We start from the raw sequence: 22070 nt of genomic DNA on the forward strand, positions 1-22070 counted from the left end.
TGTTATCTGTGCAAGAGGGGTGTGTGTGTGTGTAATATATATATGTGTGTGTGTAATATATATATATAGGTGTGTGTATATATGTGTGTGTGTGTGTAATATATATATAGGTGTATGTATATATATGTGTGTGTGTGTGTAATGTATATATTATAGAAGTGGAACAGTGGAGTTGGGTCAGGGGAACCACTGACAAGTGTTATCTGTGCAAGAGGGTGGGGCCAGGGCTGGATGTGAAATCTCTGCCAATTATTTATTTATTTATTTATTTAGGAACTTTTATATACCGGTATTAGTGGGAACATCATACCGGTTTACATTTGAACAAGAAAGGCTTGAAATTACATGTTAACTGGGAGGGGGATAACAAGGAGCAGTGTGGAAAGACAGAATCACACGCACACACATGCTATCTTACATACACATACGTGAACACGCGCGTCACGGTCTTCCTTCTGCCCCTCCTTATCCCAGTACTCAACCTCCAGCCATTCTTCACCCATCAGTGCTGAAGGACGGCTGGGGGTGGAGCAGCAGTGGGGGCTAGGAGTGGAGGATCACCGGGATGATGAGGAGGAGAGGGGCGCTTTCTCTCTGCCCCGGTGATCCTACTCCTCTGTCCCCTGGCCCCCCCACCATGATTCCTCCAGCGGTACTTGTACTCCCCCCAATCCCTGGACCCTTGCCACCCCCAGAAAATGACCCTCTCCGGTACGCTCCTCCTCTCTGACCCCCGCGGCTAGCCCAGACCCCCAGACTGGAGCTTGTCCAGGGAAAACAGCCCCTTGCAGACCACAGCTGATGCTTTTACCCTTACATTATTCTGCTCAAGCCGGCCAGAAGCAGCGTCAGCCCTGCGCTTTGCCATTTACGATGGAGGGTCAGAGGGCGTTTTCCCTCCAGCCCTTACGGCCCAGCCTTGCGTTGCAGCAAGAATAACCCAGCCGGGCAGCATGGGCTGCAGGTCCTCCTTAGCACGCACGCTCGCTGTTACCGTTGAGCGATGTCCAGGACTCCTGGCCCATGGCTGCGGCACCGGTGCCAGCCTCGGCTGCTCCCTGGAGCAGAAGTTGTGCCTGTGCAAAGCCGCTGCCGCTGCCGCTGGCTCATCTGGCTGACCTCTGCCCCGCCTTGAACTGAAGGGCCCAGACTGAAGGTATGAAATAGAAAAAACAAACAAACCTTATTTATCTTCAGAAAATCGACTCCCGGGATATTATCTTTGCAGTACCCTCCCTGTGGACAGGGAGTGTGGCCAGGCTTCTGCAGTCTTGGAGTCAGGCTTTCGTTTGCATGTTCCAGAGCTAAGTAGACTCAGGATAAGGGAATTAAAAACCTTAGCATGGGGAAAGAACAGATGCGGTTTACTGGTTAGAGCAAGGCACTGCAAGTCCTTTCCTGAAATGTAAGTTAGCGTCCCCTCTGTACTACCTTTGACTCCCCTGTGACCTTAGGAAGTCGCCATATTTCCCTGTGCCTCAGTTTGCCTCACCGACATTAAGCAGTAATAACATTTGCTCTGTTTATCCTATCCCCTTTGGATGATTCCGTGTATACCACATGCCAAAAGTACGTCGCCAGGCCATCCACCTCAGAGTTGGCTGCACGCATGCTTCCGGAATGTGGGTTGAGATTGTGTTTGGCCAGAAAGCAGTGGCTAAAAGCAAAAAAAAATGTCAGATTCATGTACTGGTCTAGATATTCAGTGGCAAACATCTCAGTGCTATAGCAGCCTCGGCGGTGATCCCACATCAAACACCGTAAATAGGTAATTAAACTATTAGGAAGTATTTATGAGACCGGAGTGGTCTTGGGAAAGAGTTTCTCCCCATCAGGCCAGGAGATGCTTCGTTCCACTTTCAAGTGGTCCTTTACCAATGACAAGACCATTGTATCAACAAAACCCAACTCTGGTAACGAATCAGCAGCTATTTCGCTTGTTCAAATAAGAAGCTTTTACACATCGCACAACCAATAGGCTAGAAAGATTCTGGGCTGGGAGATGAACTGGATGGAGACTTGGTGGGGATGTGTTTCCGGGACGGCTGAAGTTAGAAACCAAGCCGGCATTATTGCCTTGGGACTGGGTGTAAGACTCTACAACGGCGCTGTAAATTTATGGTCAGAACGCTGACTTCTGGGAATGGAGGCCTCAGTGGTTGGACACAGGGATACAAAGCACCTCAAAGACAGGAAATTGTTTAGTGAACTGATAAAGGTACCTGGAACCTTGGATGTCTCACAGTTTCACATGAATAAACGTTCACCACTAGAGGATTGATGCAGGGATACCGAACTTCTTTTCTCTAGAAAAAACGGCTTAGTAGGCTGATGTCTACTCCTTTCTAGGTTCAGTGGAGTAGACATAATCATGCAGAGTCTCTAGGATTGAGTGACTTAATGCAGTGACACGGGGATACAAGGCATTTTACATGTAGGACTGGTGCTTACATTTGGCGACTCGGGGACTGCCCCGCGAGCCACCGCACAGCTTGTAAATTCTGTGGTGGCAGAATGCCACCATCGCTGCACACTGATGCTCCTGTCCCAGCCAGGATGCTGCCTCCCCTTAGGCACTCGTGCATGTGTGAACAAAATATATGCCCTGCAGCGTGAAACTCAGAGCAGTGCCTCCTGATGGCGTCAGCTCTGTTGGGTTATTTAAACAAAGGCCCCGCAGCATTGCCTCGCCTCAGCAACAGGTCTCCTGCCTAGAGCAGTGCATGTTTCTCCTGCATCCCTAAGAACATAAGAATATGCCATACTGGGTCAGACCAAGGGTCCATCAAGCCCAGCATCCTGTTTCCAACAGTGGCCAATCCAGGCCATAAGAACCTGGCAAGTACCCAAAAACTAAGTCTATTCCATGTTACCATTGCTCTTGCTTTCCTGGATCCTTGATCCAACATTCCTGTCCTCCAGCCTTTCCCAACCTGTCTCGTCCAGCCTTGTCCTGCCCTGCCTGTCTCATCCAGTGTGTCTTTGGCCATCCTTGGCTTGACTTCCTGATATGGACCTCTTGCTTTGGACCTGACCATGTTTGCCTGCCACCTGAACCCTGACCTCTTGCCGTGCACCTGACTACACTCGCTTGTCGCCTGCCCCAACCCTTGGCCTGTCCCAGTATCTCCAGCCTGCTGCCTGTCCTGACCTCGGTGTGACCTTGGACTCTTGCTCTCTGTACTATCCTTGGGACCCACCTAAGTCCTGCCAGCTGCCAGAATCCAAGGGTTCAACCTGCGGGGGAGACGGCTGGTATAGGAGAGGCTCCAGCCTGTCCTGCATCAGAGCGCATTTGCCAGCTGTCGGCATAGGCCTCGTGGGTTCACCTATGAGACTGCGTCAACTACACCACAGCATAAAAGGCTCACAGCCATGCCGATCGGCACAACTGGATGATCCACTACATCAATATATGGATATATAGTCTTTCTCCTTTAGGACAGGAATCTTAGTAAATGGGTAAAAGAATCCATGTACGACAGCTGTGTTGAAGAAACTTCATAAGGATATAGGAGCTAGTATAATAAAAGTGTAAACAGCTCTCTTGGAGAAAGTCATCTACTGGAAATTCTTAAACAAGCATCGGTGTGTCCATTGCTGAAAAAAATTAGATTCAGACCCATTGATATTTGTAAATTATATGCTTATGTCATTGTCAATCTTGGCAAAAGTGATAGAAGAGGCAATCTTGAGGGAGCTCCAAGAATTCTTGGATGGAAATGAAGTTCTCAATCATTATCAATTTGGTTTTCACCCTGCACATAGTACAGAAGTATTTTTGATGTTAAACATTGATATCCTTAGGCATAGGTCTGAGAGAAGCATGAACTACAACTTAGTGCTTCTAGACATTTCAGCTGCTTTGATACAGTAAACCATGATATGTTGGTAACCTGATTTAGAAATCTGGGTTGACCATGAAAAGTATTGAAATGGTTTTCCTCCTATCTAACTCAGCTGTCAGGGCAGGTTAATAATGGAGCTGGAACATCTGTCTGGCATCCAGTTAAGACAGGAGCACCCCGGGGATCTTCACTCTTGGCTACCTTGTTCAACATAGATCTTCGTCCTATCTGTAGTCTTCTCGCAAATGTTGGAGTGGAATTCAGAATTTATGCAGACGATATTCAATTTTTGGGGGGGTTTTTTGTGCTGTAATGTCATCTCTGGAGGAATATTTTGAAAGAGTTACAAGATGCTTAACTGAAATAAAGTAATGGGTGTTTCGAAAAACAGGTTAGCTCTTTACATCGGTAAAACAGAGATCCGTGATTTTAAACAGATTTCCATCTGATGCAGCTTCTGTTTCCTTTCAGTTTAAGGGCATGAATATTCCGTGTCACCGCAGTTAAGAAACCTGAGAGTAGTACTTGATTCAGATTTTTCTCTATGTGCCCAGATGAAGACAGCAGTAAGAAGGGCTGTCTTCAAACTGCGCTTTATTTGCAGATAAAAACCATTCTTAAATATGAATGATTTCCGAACCATTGTTCACTCTCTAAATCGGATTCCTGCAATGCTCTTTATATTGGCCTTCCGGTAACAGTTTTGACGGTGCTTCGGGTGGTACAGCAGGCAGCTTGCAAGGGTTATTTCAGGGACCAGAATGCAGGATCACATCACGCCAGTGCCGCTGACCCTCCACTGGCTACCCATAATTTGGCACGTTAAACGTAAGCTCCGTGTGCTTCCTTACACAGAGCATTGATGTACCTGTGTGCGTGAGGGCGATAATGCAAATGAATCAGCCTTTGTGAGCACTGAGATCCAGCAAACGCCGTCTTCTAGATGTGCCTTCATGTAGCAAATACGTTTGGCTGAAACAGGCGAAAGAGCCTTTTCTGCGGCAGGACCATGACTTTGCAATACTCTGCCTGAGCAATTAAGGGCAGAATCATGAAAAATCCTTCAGAAAGAAGCTTGAGATGCTTTTTCAAGCAAGCTTTCAGGGGTGACTCATGAGATATATTGCGAGATTTTCCAGGATAAAGACTCCATGAAGAGGGTGACAGTTCACAGGTCAGATCCAGATGTACAAGTGTTCGTAGTTTAAGTCTTGGAGGGAAAGCATGTTTTACATCAGTACCTGGAGTTAAAGCAGAATGCGTGGCCAATGAGAAGTGGCATTTAAAGAAAGGTTAGGATGTTACTGTATTCCTTGCTTTAATGTTTTTGTTGAATGCTTACGTTTAACGTGCCAAATTATGGGTAGCCAGTGGAGGGTCAGCTGGATTTATGAAAGTTTGTCTGTATGCCACTCAGAGCATTGGATGGTGTGGCTACCAATGTTTTCCACAAATTAATACAGAGACTTTTCACCTTGAGGACTGGAGGGCTCAGGGGATGGGGCACAGAGGTTGTGACCTCAAGGATTAATGGGATCAGGAGCAGGGAGACAGAGCCTGTGACCCTGAGGACTGGAGGGCTCAGGGGATGGGGCACAGAGGCTGTGACCTCAAGGATTAATGGGATCAGGGGACAGGAGCAGGGAGACAGAGCCTGTGACCCTGAGGACTGGAGGCTGATGCCATTTTGTGTGGGAAGATGTTAACAATGGTGCCGGCCTTACCACTGCTTGCGCAAGAGCAACTGGGAATCGCCCTCCTCTGACAAGAAAGAAAACTGAAGAGAGGACCAGGAGGGTTTCTTTTCCCTCTGATGAAGCCTGACATTTTTCTTTGATTTTGTTTTGTTTTGATTTTGTATTTTGTATTTAATTTTTAAATTTAAATTTTTTTTCATTTTAAATAAAAAAAACAAAAAAAGAAACCTGAAATTAGAAAGCATCTGTGCATAGCCCTGCCTGTAATCCAGTAACTCTGAGGGTCCTGAGATCTTGCAGATAGAGAAAAGGAAACCCGTTTCAGGGTCCCACAGATGATGGTACGACAGTAACAACGTTTGCTGCTCAGAAAGCAGTCAGTGCACCAGGATTCATGTTCTCAAAGGCATTCCTTTACCTCCATGTTATAGCAGAGAACCAGCAATCATCGTAACACAAACTCCAATCTTTGTACATTCCAATCCAAGCAATAGGCAGGAGATCTTTAAACAAATCACGGTTTGCATTTGGTCGACATGAAAAGAAGGCCGAAGCTGAGCCTGGTGGGCTGTGCGAGCTCAAGACCAAGGTGTCGGAGTTTTCTATTTGCACTGACGCACTTGGGCCGCCTCTCCTCACACCAATCCGTTGATCCAGTGGATATTTGCAGGCTGGATAACCGTATAGCTGTCATGGTTCGGACTCCGCGAGCACCGCTGCCGGACTATCAAAAAGCTTTCTGGAGGCGAGGAGCGTTCTAAGCATTGCGTGTCGTCGTGATCTCCTGCGGGCAGGGTGGGCTTGCCTTGGCATCACAGCCTGGATCTGCAAGCAGCGAGAACGTTTAGGTTGTTTGAATAATTTACAAGCTCCTGCAGCCCTCCGCTGTCTCACTTTTGTGCCCAGGGAGCCCCCTGGAAGCACTGCTCCTCCTCTTCTCTCTGTCCTAGAGTCAACTCATAGTATTCTTCTGGAGATCCTCGTACCCCCTTGGCTGGCACGTACCAAACCATCACACTTAAAGAGGGGTGCAGAGAACAAGGAGGGCTAGAATACCATCTCTGAACTAGGGCAGGAGGGTTTGAATATTATGTGCACTAAGAGAGCACAGGAGTCTTGCTGTGGCAGCACCTTGTCGTTGTTCTCTATTTGTACGCCGTGCGCAGGCTGATTACTTGGGTTTGTACAGGGCTTTAAGCACTAATGCACTATTACTGCAGCACGTTGTGTCTCAAGTCTGAAAAGCAGCGTGGGCTGAATGGATTATCTTTTGAAAAGCCTCCTCTCGTACGGAGGCCGCAGGCGGCCAACGCTTCTCCTTCGCAGTCCTTGGACTCGTATTCGCATGCTCCATTGAAGGCAGAGATGGACAGACTGAATGCAGAGGAAATGAAACGTCACAGTGGAGAGAGAGCAGATGTGGTTCCCTGGGATGTGCTGTACGTTTTGGAGTCTCCTCTCTACCACCTGTGGCTTCTCCGTGACCTCGGACAAGCCACTTTGTTTCCCTGTGATGCATTGCACAGCGGCGTTAGTGCTCCATGTGTTCTCTCCTTGTCCGGCAGATTGGATGAGAGCATAGGTTTTCTCCTGTCCTCACACCAGCCTGTGCCACCTGTCTGTCCATGAAGTGTCCTGGTTATTACGCTTTGCCAGGTCTCTTGTCTCCAATTGGCTGGCATTTCAATGGTTCCCACACCGGTCCTCGGGGACCCCCACAATGAATATGCATGAGCTCTACTTCCATCCAGTGGAGGAAGGTCATGTAGAGTCAGTGTGGATATCATGAACCCATGATCGACTAAGAGCCCCTGAGAATAATTTAGGTGGTGTTGCATAGTTTGCAGTAAATTCACATCATGTCGGTTTACAATTAACAAGTGGATAGGGAACAGAAAGGTAAAAAATAACATTGATCCTAATAATAATAATAATAATAATAATAAATAATAATAATAATAATAATGGTAGTAATAAAACATTAAACAAAAGAAAGGCTAAGGAATGCAGTTACAATAAAACAAGGGAGTAATACAACTTGGAGCATAGAAAAGAAGCAGGGGATTAAATAGAGAGAACATATATCTAGTTACGGATAGTAAAATAATTGGTGAAACCCCGCTTGTCCTTGGACTTCAATGCAAATTAATTCATTCCCAATACCCTACATACAAAAGCTGGTGGATGGCGCCTGGGTGGTGGGAGTTGGCACACACTGGCCCAGTCTGGAAAGCCGCATCTGTAGTCTCACCAGTCCGTGAGACAGCATACGTGAGAGACTGTCACCTGGAAGCGTGCCTGCTGTAGATGTGATACCGCTGTCTTCTGTTTTACACTGCTGCCTCAGGATACGACGGATGCCTTTCACCATCTGTTTGTTCCGGATTTTGAAGTGATACATTTTCCTTGCAGAAACAAGCCTCACAGTCTGAAATATTTGAAATGCTGCATTGTCATTTGTAAACCCAAAGAAATAAATATTTAGGATAATGCACAGTTTAAGTCAGTGCAGAGCACCGTCGCATATTTGCAAGCCCTTGAAAACCATGTGGTTGGATTTCATTTTTTCAGCTGTTGGCCACAGGGCTAGCATTTCTGGGATTCCAGAAGATCTCCTTTGACCTTAACAAAACTTGCAGCAGTTTATATTGGCTGTGACGTAAGAACAAGCTCTGTAAAATACAATAAATATTTTCCTCTGTTATGAAATCATAAGAGGCAAAGCCTGGAAACCTTGAGGGGCAAAGCATTGCGTTGGTGGATGAAGAACACGTTTGACATTTTAAAACCTTTTCCTCTTCCTGTTAATTAATGAATTAATGGTCACTGATTAGAAGAGAGGCTGCAGTCCTTACAGACACCTGAAAGAGTCTGGAACAGCAGCGCCGCCAATGCTATTTCTGGGGAGCTCTTGGAGGCAAAGAGATAAGCCAGATCTGCTTTTACTGCTCTGCAGTTTTGTGTTCTCTTCTTGGACTGTGAATTGTAACTTTTGGGAAGAATCCAGAAGTCGGAATTGGACTCTTTCAAGTACATTTTCAAAGGAGCGCGTGTGCGCCCCTAAAAGCACATAATTGGGCACGCGAGCAAAAATCCGCTCAATTTTCTATTGTGCGTGCAAGTACACGCGTACCATGTAAACTATCCCTACCGTGTGTAAGTGTGTGTGTGTGTGTGTGTGTGTGTGTGTGTGTGTGTGTGAGAGAGAGAAACGGACTTTTTTAGCGAGACAATCTGACACTCTGTAGATTTCCTTTCAACTCAAGGTGGGTTTTGGGGGGGCAGTATTACAGACCCTTGTGGCCTAGGCAGACCAATGTAACACTGCCCCCCCAAAACCCACCCTGAGTGGAAAGTGGGAGATACATAGAGTGTCAGATTGGCCCTTTAAAGAATCTCCCTCTCCCTCTCTCCCCCCCCCCCCCCCCCCCCCCAATGTTCAGGACCCCTCTGGTCCAGCAGTAAAGTGACACAGGTAACACGGCGTGGGGTACATCTTGGCACCACCCAGCACCCCTTTTCTGCCCCCTTATTCTTGACTCTCATGTACGTGCAAACTTCCCGGCTTCTTAAAAGTCGCACGCGGCCCGCATACACCTGTTTGGGGGCCGTTTTTGCGCGAGCAAAGCTTTTCAGATCCCCCCTGTTTGGTTTTTCAGCAGTTTATTGGTTTTCGGTGAGTTTATATTTTGGAATAGAAGCAATGTTTTACTGACAGCGTGCAGGCCCCCCTGGGCTTTACAGTGGAAGAATCCCGAGCCAGTTTCCCCCCTCCCCTGCAGCCCTCCCAGGTGGCCCCTTGCAGGCTACAGGGGCCTTTATTTCCGGGCCTTCAAGTGGAACAACATGGCAGCCACACTGCTTTGCGCTAATATTTCGCCAGGCACCACGTGGGCCAGCCTTGCCTCGTGAGCTATTACACTGGGTATCCGATTCCGTTTTGTAGGGGGGACTTGTCCTCTTTGTAGCTTTCACCTCCTCCCCCTCCCCACTCCCATGGGAGCTGCCATTTTTTAGGACGGTTACTATGGTTTCAGCGACTGTGATGCACCTAAGCGTGTCTTGTGCTTTGGGGGATGACAGAGTCTGACCGGAGAGAACAAACAGTTGCAGGCTGCTTGGGTGCCCCTGGTTGGCCAGAGAGACATTTCTAGAAATCTTCTCTTCAGTATTACAAGAGCATTGTTTGCAGCCCCTGCAGAACTACCAGAGACCACGGTGACGCTCTGCTCCTAAATAGGCTCAGCCTAGGTCTGACTAGTTTGGCGTTTTCCCATTAATAAGATATTGAAGTGGAGATACTGGGAAATCACCTGTGTCTTGTTGGCGCTCTGAGTTTGTGGTCTGGATGCCACATACGCTGAGTAACACGGTTCTAACTCTGAATTTCAGCTCTTTTGCTGAGGACCCACAATGGCACAAGTGTGGCCTAGTATGTCACAGGGCACATGTGTAGATCCAGAGGTTCATGCAAAGGCTTTTATAGACAAAGAAGAGCAGAACTCATGCACCTCTGTGAAACAAAGCCACAACTGAAGAGACTGCACAAGGTCACCTGGTCACGTCAATGTGCACGCTACCTGAAATGTGCTGTTGCATTTTTTTTTTAATGTTTTGTTGCCTGGAAAAGTCAAGTTAACAACATAGTCATGGTTGAAAAACTTACTTATTCATTGAGGAAAAAAAACCCCTTAGTGGTCATATCAACGAGCCCAGATATCTGTCGAGATCGTTAGAGACGTGCTCTGGCATGACTTCTAGGAGTTGTTCTGGTTGTTGTATTTTATTACCACAATGTACATGCGTTACAGTCACTGCTTTCCTCTATGTGGGACAGACAGTGCTAGCCATGCTGTAGGAAATTAACTTACAGGACTTCTCTAGACTATGTGCCATTCTCATTCTAAATTTTCGAAGCAGTGTTCATGGGGCCTGCCCTTCCTAATTTGGGATACTGCAGATGGTAAAGTGTTGATGGCGGCCTTATGAAATGCAGCTTTGGCATGCGCTGCTGTGGCTAACCTAATGGCTCTCTTACCATTTTGAAAGGTTGAAGCTCTCCAATGAAGAAATCAAGCGAGCAATCCTGGAGATGGACGAACAAGAGGACCTGGCCAAAGACATGCTGGAGCAGGTGAGCATGGCCACTGTTGGCGCTCCTCTGCCTGATCCTCTGTTTTACTCTTTGCTCATGCCCTCCTCAGGCTAAGCCGTGGGCTGAAGCAGGGGTACGATCCATTGTCAGCCAGTGACTGTGAGGGCGCCAAAATGAGTCTAAGCTTTTTAACGAGAAGACCGAGCAGGTCTGGCCTGAGAGTTAGACAGCGGAGAATACCGTGGCAGGTCAGATTATTTGAGCGCTAAGTGCCTCTTGCAAGGCGCGACCCGTTGTTGCGGTATGTGAAATTTTCTTCCTAGCGCATGCACCCAGTCACCCTAATCAGCGTTCTGCTATTATCACTGCACACTGGTATCTTGTTGCAGCTTGCAACTGCTGTTCGTGGAGCTCACTTATCTCATTTTCATAAAACGACTTCTGACAGGATGGAGACAATGGACGTGGGGGCCACACCTTGCCTGTCCTCACTTCCGTCTTTCCTTCCTACATGCTTTCACCTTTCCTTTCCTCTCCTCTCCTCTCCTCTCCACCATCCTTCTTCATCTCCTGTAGGCAAAGAGAAGAACTCATAAGATAACCAAGAACAGTCACATGTCAAGGTGCCGCATGGAGAGTTTGGCATGGCTGACAGAAATGAGTGTTCCTCTTCATGCAACGGGCATCATTATAAGGCAGCCTGCTCTGTGGCAGTTTGCTGCGACCCATGAGCTCCTCGCCCCAAGGACCTCAAGCAAACCTCCAAAGGGTACGAATGGTAGCAAGAACGGCTGTCTGTGCCTGGCCAGCATCCAGTGCATTGCACCTTGTTTATTGTTTCTCGGTAGCTCGTTCTGCGCTGGTGGGACTGTGGCTGCTGCTGAAGGATGAAACAGAAGCTTTCATTTAGAAGGGGCCGCTCCTGAATAAACAGGTTTTCCTTCACCAGGAAAAAGGGGCTGAGGCAGCGTAGAGCAGGGCTTCCCAAACCTGTCCTGGGAAGCCTCCCCCCAGCCACTCAGGTTTTCAGGAGATCCACAGTGAACATGCAGGAGGCAATCTGTGAAATCCCGCTGCCAAGCCAGAAGTGAAATCTGACCAGGGACAACATGCACCAGCACCCGTTTTTACCTACAGTACATGAATCCACTTTCAAGTGCCTAAAAAAGCGGAATATAAATCAGATCAATATGTACATATTTGTATTTTAATCATTCTATGTATTACTTCGGCAAGACATATAAAGTGGACATGCCAATAAAGTTATGTGAATCTGTCCATTGTAGATCTCCTGAAAACCCGACTGGCTCTGGGGTATCCAGGTTTGGGAAGGCCTGCCTTAGGGACTATCACACCTCAGGCCTGCTCTGGCAGGACTGCTCCCTCCTCCTTCCCCCAGTGACAGGGTCTGTATACACAAAAGGAAAGTCACTGCCTTTGTTGTATCTTCTCATCCTGTCGCTCATTATTATGGACGCTTTGTAATTGGGATGTACTTTTGTGGTTCACAGATCGCTCCCTACCAGAAGTCATTACCAGGTGTGCTCATTAACGCCAGCCTGTGTATACATAGGGGCGGTAACTTTAATATGCCTACCACGCGTATGTGCGCTCCTAATTTTAATTGGTTTCTTGAGCAAACGTAATTCACGTATCTTCCTTAGGAATTTGTCGGCTTTTTACGCGTACAGGAAAGCAGATTTTACAACAGGCTTGTGTGTTGGACATTTCCAGTTTTACCAATTAGTCCACCAGTGAGCCCTGTTTCTCTTGAGGTCATCCAGGCCCCTCTGCTTCTTCAGCCTGCACTCCTCCCAGTCTACCTGAACCCCTTCCCAATGGTTTTAGGTGTAAAACGAGTTCCCTGTACGTACCCGGATCAGTCCAGACTCCTGGGTTTTGCCTCCCCTCCAGCAGATGGAGACAGAGGTGCCACCTACACTCCGTCAGTATTTCTCTGTCTCCAGCAGATGGTGGAGGTGCAAAATCCTACAGTCTGTAATAGATACCGGTAGTTTAAAAAAAAAAAAAGGTCAAAAAGGGGAATATTTTAGAAATAGTTTCTTTTTATTTAATCAAAAACAGAAGAGATTCCTGAGCCTCCCAGGGGGTTGGCAGGTCTTGGTGGGACCATCCCCCCTGGTACTTGAGGCTGGTGGAACTGGGGGTCGGGGATTCCGCTGCCCTACCCTGCTAACAGCAGTCGAGATGATACCAGGGAGCCCGGTTCACTCACCTTGAAGGGAACAGGGACCCAATGTCCAGTTGGAGTCAGGTTTGAAAAAAAAATTTGAATGGAGACCCTACGGTCAATAATTGCTTCGGTGCACAAAGGAGAATTCCTAGCTTCACTGGATCTGACCGAAGCATACTTGCACATCAGAATCTGGGCCAACCACCAGAAATTCCTGAGGTTTACATCCTGGGGGATCATTTTCAGTTTTGCGCTCTGCCTTTCTGGCTCGCCACGGCACCCAGGTCCCTTACCAAAGCAATGGTTGTGGTGGCAGTGGGACGCCGAAAGGAGGGATTCTTGGTTCATCCGTATCTGGACGACTGGCTGATTCGAGCAAAGTCAGAGTCACTCTGTCGCTCTGCGGTGCAGCAGGTTCTCCAGCTCTTTTGGTCACTAGGTTGGATAGTCAATCTCGCCAAGAGCCACCTGGTTCCCTCCCAGACCTTGGAGTTCCTGGGAGCCTTGTTCAACACGCATTTAGGCAAGGTTTTCCTCACCGAGGAGCGGATCATCAAGCTGCAGGGGCAAGTTCAGGCTTTGTTGGCTAAGCGTCTCCCCAGGGTTTGGGACTACTTGCAGGTCCTCGGCTCAATGGCTTCCACCTTGGAGCTAGTCCCATGGGCCTTTGCTCATATGAGACCTCTTCAGTCAGCATTGCTTTCCCATTGGAACCCGGTGTCCAAGCAATTTCATCTTCCACTTCCTCTTACATATTCTGCATGTTCCAGCCTCGATTGGTGGCTCCTTTCGGACAATTTACGCTGGGGTGTGGACTTGGAGATTGCCTCTTGGACGGTGGTCACCACAAACACCAGTCTCTCCAGCTGGGGAGCGGTTTGTGAGGGGAGAGCGGTGCAGGGCCAATGATCAGTGAAAGAATCCCTGTAGTCAATCAATCGTTTGGAGACCAGAACAGTTCGGTTAGTGCCAAAGGCTCTTCTTCCGGAACTGCAGGGGACATCAGTCAGGGTCCTTTTGGACAATGCGACAGCAGTGGCTTATATTAATCACCAAGGGGGGACCAAGAGTCGGCTGGTGGCAATCGAGGCTTGGCAGTTGGGCAGAGCAGCACCAAGTCAGAATTGCAGCCTCTCACATTGCCAGGGTCGACAACATGCAAGCCGATTTCCTCAGTCATCACCGGCTCGATCCCAGGGAGTGGGAGCTCTCCGATGAAGCCTACCATCTCATATGTGACAGATGGTCCAGACCAAGCGTGGACTTGATGGCGACATTTCAAAATGTCAAGGCCCCATGGTTCTTCAGTCAGCGCTGAGAGCCAGAAGTGGATGGGGTGGATGCCCTAGTTCTCACCTGGCCAAGGAACATCCTGCTGTATGTGTTCCCACCTTGGCCTTTGGTCGGCAGGGTGCTGCGGCACATAGAAGCTCATCCAGGAGAAGTGATCCTGGTAGCACTGGAATGGCCGAGGTGTCATGGTTTGCAGATCTAGTCAGCCTAGCGGTGGATGGACCTCTGAGGTTTCGGGGGCTCCCAAATCTTCTACGTCAGGGGCCCGTTTGTTTGGAAGAGGCAGATCGCTTTTGTCTAGCGGCATGGCTTTTGAGAGGCAACGACTGAAGAGTAAAGGTTATTCAGATGCGGTGGTGGCTTCTCTTTTGTGGTCAAGGAAAACATCTACCTCCCTGGTCTATGTCAGGGTGTGGGGAATCTTTGAGTCTTGGTGCGTGGAGCACAAGATGGAGCCTACTTGGGCTTTGGTGGCAGATATCTTGGCCTTCTTACAAGCTGGCTTGGCTAAAGGCTTATCTTGTAGCTCTCAAAGGGTACAGGTAGTGGCTCTTGGTTGTTTCCGTGGTAAGATATGAGGTGTAGCCTTGGCTGCACATCCGAACATGGTGCATGTTCTCCGAGGGGCAAAGCATTTGTGTCCTCTGGTCTGGAATCCTTGTCCTTCATGGAGCCTGAATATGTTTCTCAAACCTCTGTGTGGGGCGCCTTTTGAGCCTCTGAAGAGGGCGACGTTAAAAAATCTTACGTTAAGTGTTTTTTTCTCATGGCTATTTCTTCAGCATGGCGAGTGTCTGTGCTTCGGGCTTTGTCCTGCAGGGAGCCCTTTTTAAGGATTACGGATATGGTAGTCTCTTTTAGGACAGTTCTCTCCTTTCTCCCAAAGTTGGTATCCTCCTTTCATTTGAATCAGTCGGTGGAACTCCCTTCCTTTCCAGACTTGGACCACTCTGATCCCCAGTCAAGAGATCTGAGGAAGCTGGACATGCAGCGGGTTCTGTTGCATTACTTGGATATTACAAATAGCTTTCGCCTGTCAGACCATCTTTTTGTGCTGTGGAGTGGCCCCAGAAGGGGGCATAAGGCGTCTAGGGCTTCTATCGCCCGCTGGTTGAAAGATGCTATTGGTTCAGCGTAGCCGGTTCATGCCGTCCGGTTCCAGTTGGTCTTCGGGTGCATTCTACCCGATCGCAGGCGGCTTCTTGGGCTGAGTGTCAGCAAGTTTCGCCGCAGGAGAAGTCTTTGCACACCTTTGCCAGGCATTATCGGTTGGTTGTCCAGGCCCCAGGTTCTGGGGGGTTTGGAGAAGGGGTGCTTCAAGCAGGACTCTCAAGGTCCCACCCGCGTAGGGAAGCTCTGGTTCATCCCAGGAGTCTGGACTGATCTGGGTACGTACAGGGAAAAGAACATTGGTTCTCAACTGTTAATTTTTGTTCCTGTAGTACCACCATGGATCAGTCCAGAGTCCCGCCCATTTCAGCGTTGGGGTAATGGAGAGTCCACTCATTCAGTACATTTTTTCTCTGCAGATTAGTTCTCAAAGTTTCGGGTGTGAGCAGGATGTTTGGCGTTGCAGGGTTTCTCCTCCCTCTGCCCATGAGGGGGTAAAATTGTTAATTGTTTGTGTTGATTTTAATCATTATGCTTGGATACAGTGTAATACTGAAGGACTGTAGGTCGCACCTCAAGGTATAGGGCAGAGTCAGTCAAAAACTTCTCTGTCTCCATCTGCTGGAGGGGAGGCAAAACCCAGGAGTCTGGACTGATCCGTGGTACTACAGGAACCAAAATTAGCAGGTAAGAACCAATTTTCCTTTTTCAACAGACTTGCAGCTCATCAAGAGCAGAAGTAAATATACGTGTGCTGCGGCCGCCGGATTAAAAATACGGATTTACGTGCACAATGTTGGCCATGCCCCTTTCCCCCCACATGTTGAGTTGCTCATGCACATAGGTGGATAATTGGGCCATTTTAAAATATGAGTTGCTTGCGCTGGGCCCAGGTACTCAAGAACGTGGTCCTTTTAAAATTCACCCCAAAATAAATAAACGGTCTTCCTCGTTATAGATCTTAATCAATTAAAAACCGTAAAATGGGGATTTTTGCACCTTGTGCGCCCCTGCGTTAGTCCGTCTCCCCTCACAGTGTCTGAACTAATCCTCTATGTAAATTGGGTTTTCCATGCCGAGCAAAACCTTCCATCCCCTTCAGGCAAGGTCCAAGTCGCTGGCGTTGCAGGTGAGCGGCGGCAGGTCCCAGTTAAATGCACTGCGTGAAACCAGCTCCCCGTGGAAACAGCCTCACCAGGCTCCTCGTGACGTGGAGGATCGTGCAGGTCAGAGAAAGTGGACTGTGTGTCTCGCATCTCAAATGCTGAAAGGCCAAGGCACGTAAAAGCCCAGCCCAGCGGCGCCCGCTCTCTGAAGAGCGAAGCATTTTTTCCCATCGACGGAAAGAGGGGGGATTTTGAAGAGCTCCCTTAGGTACAAGGTCCACGAGTAAGCAGTGCACGGATTATTTGCAGGTGCAAGCTTTAGCTATAGTGGGTGCACTGTGAACCTTGCAGCGACTTTCCTAAAATTCACCGCAAGCCCTGCGCCTGCACGTTGGCCCTGTATTTGCAGCTGCCCTGTCTGCGGACATCCACGCTGTGTTTACGCCTCTGACCTGACACAGTCCCGGGATTGCCAGGGCAGAGTGCGCGCGCGCGCATGCTGTGGTAGATCCCTTTTGAAGGTTGTCCTCTTCAGTGGGGGAATCCCTTAAGTAAATCAGGACCGTAATCATTTCTCCCCGAATCGCATTTTCTTTTCTTTTCAAAAGTAATGAAGTGAAAAAGTACAAGCGTAAACTCACGCACATGCAGAAATATATCACCCCTGCCGCCGTCCGTTTCCTATGAAGCTGTTCCAAGGGCAGCTCCTCAAGCAGGATTGCCGTGCGGATCCTTCCAAGCTTGGGAGAAGGCAGCCGCGTCGCACACAAAAATCTTTTGAAGAAGGGAGAAATGCCGAAGGTCTCTGGAAAGTCAAGAAAATTTGCTGTGGGGTTAACGTGGGGAAGTCTGTTATCAGTGACTGCACTGCTGACAGCTTATGATCACCTCTCAGAACTGTGTCTGGATGAGGCCTGGCTTTTGAACAGTTTTTCTGGGTGCGATACCCTTCAGCTCTACCTTAAGTAAAGGCCAGCAAGCAGGAAAGTTAATCTGAATAACAGTGGAGGAGAAGCCTTACAGACCAGGAGAACCCAGGGGTTGCATCCCACTGCTGGCTCCACGCGACCCCTTCTCTTGATTCAGGTGCAAAGTCAGGGCCAGGTTCCTTAAGGCTGGTCTCCCATTTTTTTTGTCTATGGGAAAATCCCTTAGTGAATCAGGTACTTGGATTGTGAGCCCTTCTGGGGAAGGAGCATTACCTGAATGTAATCTGCCTGTAAAGCAGAAAATCAATCAGATAAACTCAGGGCCTCAGATGTGGGCAGATTCGTGTTTAACCCAGCCAGCAGACCATACTGGGTGAATTACCAAAGAACTTCCTGAAGAGAGGCGACCCGATCCGATACAGGAGCCAAGATCTCAGCAAACGGAACTTTTTAATGGCACATCGGAGGGGTGCACAGAAGGGGAAGGGGGGGCCTAGCGCCCTGCATTCTCTCATATCTTTGGCTGGAAAGGAGGGGCAATCCCATGGGGGGGGCTATCTAACCGGGAGGGAGTGGTTACTCGGCTAGCTTCAGGACAGCGACTTTCTCTGAGCAGACCTAGCTGGCTGAGTTCATCCGTCTAGCACTGAATATCGTCGCTGGCCAGGGACATGTAAGCCCCTCCCCCAGAACACCCCCATGCAGCTTCCTTTTATCCCGTACATTTTATGAAAAGTCACTGCCGAGAGGGGCACATAAGTCAGAACACGAGGTTTGTCTGGCTAACTTTCTGATAACTTTCCCGAACGCGCTTGGTCTATCCCATCTCGTGTTCTTCCTCTGCTTCCCCCTTTCATTCAGCCTCTCTCTCTTCACCTTTCTCCCCCCCTTCCCTGTTTCTCTGTCTTTCCTTTTCTCCTTCCATGCCCTCTCGTTGGCCCCGGCTCTTCACGCCCATTCCCTTCTCTATTGCAGTTGCTGAAGTTTGTCCCCGAGAAGAGCGACATGGACCTACTGGAGGAGCACAAGCACGAGATTGAGCGCATGGCTCGGGCCGACCGCTTCCTCTTGGAAATGAGCAGGTCAGCGTCCGCACACATGGGTGACCCCCCCCCCTCCGGGACCCAAACTGGAAGGACAGCTCGGGCAGCCGGGCAAATTCCAGGCTGGGGTTATTTTTCAGATTACTAACTCCATGTCTTGTTGAAGGTTTTCTTGTAAAAGGAATTTTCCTAGAACGAGAATCTGTGTAGTATTATCATTATTAACTTATTTACTGTACCGTACTTCCATTATCCAAATTATCAGAGCGGTTTACAATTAAAAAACGTATAAGCAAAGAATAATAGCATAAAAAATGAATAAGGAATACAAAATAAAAGCTATAACAAATAAAAACAAAAATTAAATATTTTAATACCTACAATCAGCATTTACCAGCAAACTCTACCGTAGTTATTCAATCATAAAAGCTTGCTTAAAAAGCTAAGCCTTCAGTAATTTACAAAACTTCAAGAAATGTTTCATTGTTCGGATAGGAAGAGGCAACGTACTCCATAGAGGTGCAGCCAACTGTGAAAATGCTGCCTTGCTTTAAAGGCGGAATAGTTAATAGTTCCTGCTGAGAAGATCTTAATACCCGGAAACTTTGAAAGGATGAAGTAAACCTGCCAGGCATTGGGGATGACTGTACGTCATCCCCAATAAACCAGAGAGAGAATTATAAACCAGAATTATAAACCAGAGAGAGAATTTTAAATTGTATTCTCTCTAAACTCTGGTAACCAATGGGGCTCGTGCAAAATTGGAGTCACGCGATTGAACCTTTTAGCCCCAAAAAGCAGTCTTGCTGCAGTATTTTGTACCACCTGAAGATGCTTGAGTGATTTTTTTTTTTCAGGATACCCTCAAGACAAGGAATCAAACAATCCAAGCAATTCAAAATCAAGGAATCAACTAATTATTCGAGGTCTTTTATTCCTATGAAATATCTAACTTGATGAAGAAATCTTAAGAAGAAAAAATTCACTCTAGCAACTGAAGATATTTGGTTAATCGTAGACCGTTTACTGTCTATTTGTATTCCCAACCCATCTTTTGGCTGAATTAACATTTCTGATAATTTTGGGAAAACTTTGCTCTACTGAGCCACAAAGTTTTAGAGGGATTAAGTTTCAGCCTAGGTTCCCTTAGCCAATCGGCAATGGCAATGAGACTGTGGTTTAGAGAAGAGCAAGCATCTGGAAATACTAGGTTGAGCCAAGGCCACTTAAGTGAATGTCATCTGCATATACGTAAGAACTGAAACCATATTCTCGACTAAGAGTAACTAACAGCATCAAGGTATACATTTAAAAAGAACAGGACCCAGAACAGAACCTTGAGGAACTCCAAAAGAGTGAAATCAGATTCAGCCTGGTTCCAAACCACTCTATAAGAATGATTAATTAAGCAGGAATCGAAGCCATTGTAGGACTCCCCCTCCCTGCAGCCACGATCAGAGAGACGCCACAGCAGAATGCCATGGTTAATAGAATCAAAACCTGCGGCCGTATCTAATGAAATAATAAGAGCATCTCTTCCTGCATCTGCCTTCATTCCAGCTTCTTCAAGCAATCCAATCCAAGATTTATTTATTTATTTATTTATTTAGAAACTTTTATATACCGGTATTAGTGGGGACATCATACCGGTTCACATAATAACTGAAAGATTGGAAAATACATTTCAACAAGGGGAATGTAACTGGGCGAGGGTAGAACAGAGAGGCAGGAGGAAGGAAAGGGAAAACAAGAAAATCATAACCAAAACAATTTACAATTTACAATGAATGTCTCCTTAATATAAGGAGAGGGTGGTCACCTGAAAGGGGGGACCTTTCAGGTGACCACCTGAAAGGGGGGATATTTCCATACTGAAGCCTGGTGGGGATGAAGAGCACTGATCTTAGACAACTTTCTCTCATATTTTTACAATAAAGGGCAGGTTAGAAATAGGCCTACAATTTCCTAATTCCATCAAATCTAAATTTCTCCTCTTTAAAAAAAAAAAAAAACCAACAAAAAAACCAGGTTGAACTCGGGTTCATTTTAATATAGTGTAACCGGTCCCCTGTGTGGGTGCTTTATCCTTCACCAGGGGTGGTACAGGTCCGAATTCAAGTCTGGATGGGGGGAAAGGTTAACCTCCAGGGCCCTAGCCCGAGGCACAGTTGACCACAGCAGATAGCATCAGAAATATGATGGCAAAGAGCAGGATTATCAGTTTGTCCATCTTAGGCGTTATCTCACTTCTCTCTTCTCTTGCACCGTTATCCTGATGGAAAGAATATCCTCAATATTATTGTGAAAAAAATCTTCCCTTGACCAACGAGAATAATTATTACACCAAAGACGTTGATTTCCAAAGTGTTATGAAGGTCCAGTTTAAAAGTTTAAAAATGTGAAAATCCAAATCTAAAAAGTAAAAAATTTTAAACAATTTAAAAATTGGAATGTTTTAATAATATCTCTCGGAATATAGAGTCAGGTGCAATTTGGAAATCAACGTCTTTGGAAAAAATATCCTCACCGGTGCGGGTGGGATAGCTAGAGTGTGGCTCCAACACACATCACCAACCATTGGAAGAAATACATCCCCAAGTCCAAGAAAAAGGTTCAACTGGGTTACCAAAACTTCCCAAAAACTTCAACTGCAAATCCAACTTCTCCAGAGTTGAGACTTCGGCTTTTTCTAGTCCAAAGACTTAACTCTTCCTCTCTTTCCACCCTCGCTTGACTGGTCGCTTGGACAAAAAGATATCCTTCTCCCAATCTTCAGGGAGACACAGGTGGGGGGAGGGTAACCCTTGCCTTCAGACCAAGAAATCCAAAAATCTTCAAAACTAAACTCTTCCCTATAATCGAGGGGAAGTGAGCCCATAACTGAAAACAAATTACAGCTGCTCCAGGGCTGGGGTTTCTGTGTCGGGGCTTGAGGGCACTTCCCGGGCGCTGAAAGCGTGAAGCCAGCAGAATGGTTGGCCACGCCCTGTCGCGTGCCAGCGCCAGTGTGCATGGGCGTGCATTTCAAAAGGCCCGAGAATCCAGCTGTAATCTTTCGTGCAATGGGTTTCACTGCTCCCTGCCTTGCTTTGCCCTCGGCTTTCTGAAACGGAATTTGCCTTTGCTTCCTCAGGATCGATCACTACCAGCATCGGCTTCAGGCTTTGTTTTTCAAGAAAAAATTCCCCGAGCGGCTGGCTGAATCCAAGCCCAAAGTGGAAGGTAAGGCCTGCAAAGCACAGCGGCAAACGTGTGACAGAACAGGCAACTCACGAACCCTGGGCCTAAGGCGGAGATCGGGGGAGGGGCGGGCTTTATACTCTGACGTCTCCAAGAGCAGCAGCACCGCCAGTCCACGGATCCAGAGCTCGACTGGCACCGAGCTGTCTGCTCTCCTAAACCATTTCTTCTCACGGTGGGTCCTGCTAAGATCTGGGGCTGCCCTGCTTCTGCCCAGAGGGCCTGCAGCATCCATCTCCTCGTCCTTCCTCTTCAGCCGCCAGCAGCTTCTCACCATCCCGCAGCGAGGAAGGCCACGCTAGAAAAATGCACTGGCAGCCATGTTGGTTCCTCCCAAATCTGTCTTGCAGTATTTTTTTCTACTGTTTCCAAGAAGCCTAGAGGGGAAGCACTGCTTGCATGACTTGGCTAGAGGAGAATATGCCCTGCTCAGATCAGGGGCACAGCCAGAGCTGAATATTAGAGGGGCGGTGCCCAAGGTTAACCTGAGTGGGCAGTATAGCCAATTCCCTGCC

General features: G+C 47.7%; 1 protein-coding gene across 1 annotated transcript in view; it reads left to right on the forward strand.

Moving 5' to 3' along the window:
• The window catches only part of DAAM2 (dishevelled associated activator of morphogenesis 2), a 443570-nt gene that overhangs the window by 376470 nt on the left and 45030 nt on the right, over positions 1-22070 (forward strand). Inside the window, exons 17-19 of the mRNA XM_029592931.1 lie at positions 10595-10679; positions 18248-18354; positions 21449-21537. Coding sequence (XP_029448791.1) covers positions 10595-10679; positions 18248-18354; positions 21449-21537 — 281 coding nt within the window. The remainder of the gene's footprint in view (positions 1-10594; positions 10680-18247; positions 18355-21448; positions 21538-22070) is intronic.

Source organism: Rhinatrema bivittatum, chromosome 3, assembly GCF_901001135.1.
Source record: "Rhinatrema bivittatum chromosome 3, aRhiBiv1.1, whole genome shotgun sequence".
Taxonomy (NCBI): Eukaryota; Metazoa; Chordata; class Amphibia; order Gymnophiona; family Rhinatrematidae; genus Rhinatrema; species Rhinatrema bivittatum.